This window comes from Zingiber officinale, chromosome 8A, assembly GCF_018446385.1.
Source record: "Zingiber officinale cultivar Zhangliang chromosome 8A, Zo_v1.1, whole genome shotgun sequence".
NCBI lineage: Eukaryota > Viridiplantae > Streptophyta > Magnoliopsida > Zingiberales > Zingiberaceae > Zingiber > Zingiber officinale.
The window spans coordinates 62,122,744-62,129,019 of record NC_056000.1 but is presented as its reverse complement, the minus strand read 5'-3'; the positions used below and the strand labels follow the sequence as shown (position 1 = coordinate 62,129,019).

The following is a 6,276-nucleotide window of genomic DNA, read 5'->3' as shown; positions in this document are numbered from 1 at the left end:
TAATAATAATAATGTGTAAAATTCTCGACTCATTTCCTATAGTGTTTGTATCCTATTTGAAATCCGTAAAAAATTAGAGTATCTAATTGATTATATAACTAATGAATTAAGAAACTAATTATATCAACAATTCAACTTTGTGATCTAGGAGTACACTAGCACCAATATTAATTAACAAAATAATAGATGCAACCGTTATGTTTAGAGTTTTGGACTTTGCATTTTGAAAGAGGTGCATTATCATTCATTGACAATAAATTGTCAAGATAATAAATGTAGCACTTTTATTATAGAGCTTTGGCTATGCTATCGGAGAATTGCATGATTATTTGTAGCCTTGGGGTTTAGTTCGTCCTATAAAAGAGCTGTGAAACTACTTATAGTTTAGAGTTTCAACTCCTCCCTCTAAAAGAGCTGTGTGATTATTTGTAATTTAGAGAAAGAGTTACGTGATTATTTATAGTTTAGAGCATTCGCTTTGCCCTCTAAAAGAGTTGTGTGATTATTTGTAATTTAGAGCTTCGATTTTTATATTTGAAAGAGTTGCCTCATTATTTGTAGTTTAGAGCTTCGGCTCCTCCCTCTGAAAGAGTTGCACATGATTATTTATATTTAGAGCTTCGGCTCCTCCCTCTAAAAGAATTGCATAATTATTTATAATTTAGAGCTTCAGCTCCGCCTTCTAAAAGAGTTGCACAATTATTTATAGTCTTGAGCTTCGACACAGTGCTTGTAAGAAGTATGTAACTTCATAATCAACCATTAATCTTTATACCTCTTCTATTTCCCATCGTATTGGTCTTTTAATGGACTTATCCTTAATCTATGTCCTCTGCTAGTTACGATTGATAAAGAAAAAACAAAAGGGCAGTCTGGTGCACGAAACTCTCGTCATACGGAGTCCCGGGGAAGGATCCATTGTACGCAGTCTTACCCTGACTAAAATCTTTACTTGTTAGTTTCTATTGGAGTAAACCATAATAAGTGTGCCTGTACCTTGAGTTATACACTACAACAAAAATCCTCATAGACATCGGTTTCCCACCGGTGTCTATTTCATTTTCGACCGATGTCTATGAAGCCGATGTAAAAGGTCTGCCATTTTAGACATCGGTTTAAAACCGGTGTAATACCACTTAACGACACCGGTCTTCGAATCGGTTATTAACCTGTGTAGTATCATTTAACGACACCATTTCATCAACGGTGTAAAACCGATTTAATATTGTATGTTAATAACACCAGTTATGGTAGCGGTAAATGACCGATGTAATATTAATTAATAACACCGGTTTTGCAGCGGTGGAAAACCGATGTAATATGGATATTTTTTAACAATTTGATTTTCAAAATAATGAAAAACCGACAATAATATAAAAAAAATACACAAATATTCACAAATTATACAAATATTCTTCATTCAACAATATCCATAAAATACACAAATATTCACAAATTATATAAATAATCTTCTTACAACAGTATCCATAAAATACCTAAACATTCTTTTTACATCAAAAGCTAGCTAATAGATATCAAAATCAAGGTAGAACATTCTTTTAACAACACATCAAGGTAGAACCGCACTTCAAATGTAATCTAGCATGCATTCAGCTCACTCGATCCGCACTTCATCAATTTCAACTCTGGAGTACTTGAGATTTGTAAACTGTAAAAACATATAAATAATATATTAATAAACCAAGACCAAAAATCATAGTTGAAAAAGCAGTAAGGGCACCAGGTAACAAGATGACTAACTGAAATGCTTAAAAAAAGAAACATTCATCAATTATCACATAAATATAAGGGATTAATTTGTAACAACAACTCAACAAAATGTACTACCTCCCTAAACTAAGGGATTGGTGTGCATTGAGATCAAGAAAGGTGAAACAAACAACTGTATATATCCACTAAAGAACTTGAGCTTTTCTGACTTGTAATTCTCTCCCCTAAACAATCCAAAACTCTTGTACGTATAAAAAGTGACAAAGAATAAATTTCCTTTAGAACCAATAGAACTATGAGATCAACTTGATAATCAAATTACTAATATTATGGTCAATATATAACTGTATATAATTTCCAAGGCCTATAATATATGGATGAGGATGCTCAATAATACATCAAGTAAAACAAGAAATAAGTAAAGAAGTAAATTCACCATATATCATCATTGCTTATTGTATATTGTTTATAAAGTGCATGTGTAGATCATATCATAAAAGAATGATATTATATCTGCTATAATACTACCCTGTTTACTTGATGATATGGACAGGATGGAAGGCAGAAATTTATGCACAGGCACAGGGGGATTAGTAGTGGATAAATAGGAGGGTAACATTTGCTACTTTAATTGTGCCAAAAATGCAAAGCCCGAACTCTGACAAAGGAAAGGTGGTGGATCGATATCTGCTATATCTATTTCTGTCATTGACTTTGAGATATCATCGACCAAAAATGGAATGCTGCATCAAAGGAGAATGTAAATCTAATTTATAGTAACTAATATGTAGAACAGAGGAAGAAAAAGTTTAAGGCCTACCTGGAATCATCATCTAACAAGAAAGAATTATTGGAAGAATTATTTGAGCCCTCGGCCATCACAAGTCTCATACTTGAAATGATCTATAAAATTGAAAAGGAAAAAAAAACTCTACGTCATTACTTGGAAAGACCTAAAAGTGCAACAGAACAGTTTGAAGTCATTGCAAAATAAGGTTGATACCATTTGTCCCAAAGGCAAGCTATGAGATGGAAGACTTGGTATAGGCCAATATATTTATTCCCAATTGTCTTCCATCAGTTGGTTATGTCAACAAGAATATTACTAGATGCTAGAAACGCACCATTATTGCGTCACTAGACTGGCCCCGTCTTGGTGCCTTAATTGCTCTCTATTTTGTCCCCACACAAACTTAGTTGGTACCACACTTAGCTATTCCATTGTGAATATGAAAATTATGCATGTGATATATATATATATATAAACAGAATGCAACTTAAGAACATATCTAAGTAAATCATACCTCTGATGTAACACTCTGCGTGCCATACTTGTCATCCCAGTACATAGTACTGATTCTGTATAACTGTTGTATGCTAAGAACCTGAAAACCAAATCAAACCAAAAAAATAGTTTGTTACTGACAATCTAAATGACTAAAACTTTGAATATTTATAAGTGGTCTCAATTGGGCATAAATCTTTGGTTATCTCCTTCAGTGTCTTCTTTGGTTTCTGATGTAAAACCTATATCACAATATAATATTAATAGTTCAAAGATAAGTTACTGGACAACAAGTACAGTATACAATAAGCAATCTTGATGTCTGGTAAGTACGTGCTGATCGCTCAAACTCATGGCAAATCTGCACAAGTACAGTATACCATAAAGATTTATGCATCTATCCACTCGATGATGAAACGAGATATCTATTTAAATTTAAATAGGGTTCTCCTGATTTGCTCTCAAATTAAGAAAGTAAAATGAGCAGAGGACAAGTCTATAGTTCTAGTACTTTAATTGAAAAAAAAACCACTTCCATATAATTTCACTGATTATCTCATACGCCTAAGATAAAAGTACCATGGACTTTAATTGAAATTACTAGGCATGATAATGATAATGATCCTCTTTTTTGCACCATCACTGACCAAGGCACACAGTTCTTCCTAGTGTTTAGTGACTGTGGCTTTTGATTGTGCCAAATAATAGAGATAAACAGACTAAAAAATGTCTCTGAGAAGATCTTAACTACAAATATAAGTTGATGATTCACTCTGATCCAACATTTCTCACTGAATTAAAGGGTATATCCATTTTCAGTAGTCAAAAACCGCATCAAACTATTTATTCTCAGGTTTGTGTGAAACAATCAGAGAGAAGGTCAACAAGTAGAATATTTTCACTTCTCTCTGCAATATGGATAAGAACTCATGTTAGCCAACACAAAGAAAGAGATTGAGGATAAGATAATATTGGAATTCATCGTTTTAAGCCAAAGTGAAAGATAAACTTACAGCTAAACTATTTAAGGAACATTGATACTAATTCATAACAATTACCAATTTTCCCAACACACACATCTAGAAGTTATCCAACACTATTTTAATGTTGAAAAAGAATAAAAACAAGGTGTCGGAAAGATAAAAACAAGGAAACATTCTAACCGAGCAATAAACGTTGAAGTTGCCGCAAAATGTGGTTGGTGCACCAAGCGAGGTGCGGTACCATAGTACGTCATTTTCCACAAAGCACCATGCTTTACCAAAAAATTGTAGCTTCTCGGTAATTGATTAAATGGCCAGGGCGTATGCTCCGTCCACAAGTCAGTCACAAAGACCTACACTAGCACAAGATTTTGATCCATAGAGCAAGGGGAAAAAGCTACTTTCTGGACCACTTGGAGACAAGACCACTAATTAAATTTCTAATTCACCTGGTACTCATCGCCGAATTCCTGGTTGAAGGCAGCCCTGATGGCCTCCGCCGACGCGCGATGCCCACCACCAGTATCACTCATCAAAATCAAAACCTTCTTCGGCCTCTCATACTCCGCCACGCCGTTAATGGGGGCGCCGTTGTCCTCGGCAATGAGAGGGCTCTCATCCTCCAGACGGATCTCGTCGTTCAAGAGGCCTACGGAGGCAAACCCGATGGGGGCACGGGGCTAGCTATGGAAACGCACGAACCGGTTGAAGTGGCTCCAAAGGCGATGGAGCTCGGAGGAACCGGGGGAAAGTGAGGCAAAGGCGGCAGGCCGGCTGCAGCTTCTACTATGCGAGGGAAAGGAACAACGTCGAGGAAAAGCAGAGAGGGAGGAAGGAGAAGGAGAGGTGAAGAAGGGGATCCGAGTGACGAGGGAGACGAAGGGGAGGAGGAAGAGAAGGTCTTCTTTGGCGACGGAAGAGGGAGTCATGGTGGCGGGATTTCAATTAGGGTTTAATTGAAGGGGATCCTTGGCCTGCATTTCTGACTTTTACTCGTCTTTTCTACTTTTTGGCTGGTGGGAAAATTAAAATATTTTATTTTGGTTCATTAACACTGGGTTTTAAAAATCACTGTTAAAATCGATGTCTATTAACGAAAAAAAGGGCGCTTATAGACATCGCCTAAAAAACCGATGTCTATGAGCGAAAATCTGCGCTCATAGACACCGGTTTTTGAAAAAACCGGTGTAAAATACTCAAAGACATCGGTTTTTGCTTAAAACTGTTGTTGTTCCACTGATGTCTATGAGGGTTTTTGTTGTAGTGATAATATTAATGTTGTGTTAACTTGAACGGATATGGAAGAGAAGAAATAGAATTAAATGATTGATTGTCATGTTTACTTAGAAGTAAATAAAAAAAGAGAATGTAATTTAATCCCATAAATTTTCTCTTCATATATTTCCACCCAAGCTAGGCAGAAATTAATGGAAATGTAGTTTTTACACATCTCATAAATATAAATATAAATGTGTATTTCTCTCCTTTCAATTTTGTGTAAATAAACAAATAAATGAAAAAAAAATGAAAATAAGATGCTACTTATTTTTTCTTTCTCTTCACTTAAACTATTTCATTATGTTCTATTTCCTAACTCCGAGTAAATAAATATAAGGTATGGATTGTTAAAAGAAGAATAGAAAGAAGATAAAATAGGAGAGTAATAATTAATCTTATTGTTTTGTTGATACTTGCCCTCAAGATAATACAATATATAGGGTTTAAACAAGTACTCGGTCAATTAACCAATTAATAAATAACAAAATAATTCTAAAAGTTATTCTGAGAATTATTCTAATAATTATAACAGAATTATTAGAATAATCATAAAACTAATTTGATTTGATTTGATGATTTGATCCGGTAAATTCTGGTAATTCTCTTTTATCACTTTTACCCCCCGACAAACTTAACGGGAGATTTTTGACGTTGAGTTTGCTTGCTAACTTGTTGAAACGTTGTCTGAATAATGGCTTAGTAAAGATATCAGCAATTTGATCCTCAGCAGAGATATAAGAGACGGATAATTGTTGAGTTGTCACACGTTCATGAACAAAATGAAAATCAATCTCCACATGTTTTGTACAAGTATGAAAGATTGGATTTGCTGTGAGATATGTTGCTCCAATATTATCGCACCAAATTTTTGGTGCAATATTTGATGCAAGATGAAGTTCAGAGAGAAGTGATTGAAGCCAAATAATTTCAAACGTTGTATTTGCTATAGCTTTATATTCTGCCTCAGTACTTGAACGAGATACCGTAGGTTGCTTCTTC

At 34.7% G+C, this 6,276-nt stretch overlaps 1 protein-coding gene and 1 long non-coding RNA gene across 2 annotated transcripts; both read right to left on the bottom strand.

Annotated features, from left to right (window-relative positions):
- Positions 1–2,389: 2,389 nt before the first annotated feature.
- Positions 2,390–3,134, bottom strand: LOC122012485. Its single transcript, XR_006120229.1, has 3 exons — positions 3,036–3,134; positions 2,552–2,634; positions 2,390–2,474 (listed from the first exon to the last, which is right to left on the bottom strand). It is a non-coding gene; the product is annotated as an uncharacterized LOC122012485 (long non-coding RNA).
- A 62-nt stretch (positions 3,135–3,196) lies between these two features.
- LOC122010905 (probable monogalactosyldiacylglycerol synthase 1, chloroplastic) lies at positions 3,197–4,928 on the bottom strand. The gene is made up of 4 exons (XM_042567372.1): positions 4,694–4,928; positions 4,449–4,648; positions 4,142–4,352; positions 3,197–3,258 (listed from the first exon to the last, which is right to left on the bottom strand). Exons 1-4 carry the CDS (start codon positions 4,926–4,928, stop codon positions 3,197–3,199), a joined length of 708 nt encoding a protein of 235 aa, XP_042423306.1.
- Between the last annotated feature and the right edge of the window lie 1,348 nt (positions 4,929–6,276).

What these genes read in the sequence shown, in the direction of transcription:
- LOC122010905 (XM_042567372.1), bottom strand. Translation starts at nt 4,928, where the DNA reads ATGACTCCCTCTTCCGTCGCCAAAGAAGACCTTCTCTTCCTCCTCCCC. An exon ending in AATTCGGCGATGAGTACCAG is followed by an intron (nt 4,353 to 4,448) that starts GTGAATTAGAAA and finishes GTGCTAGTGTAG; the next exon opens with GTCTTTGTGACTGACTTGTG. An exon ending in TTTTATCTTTCCGACACCTT is followed by an intron (nt 3,259 to 4,141) that starts GTTTTTATTCTT and finishes ATTGTGATATAG; the next exon opens with GTTTTACATCAGAAACCAAA.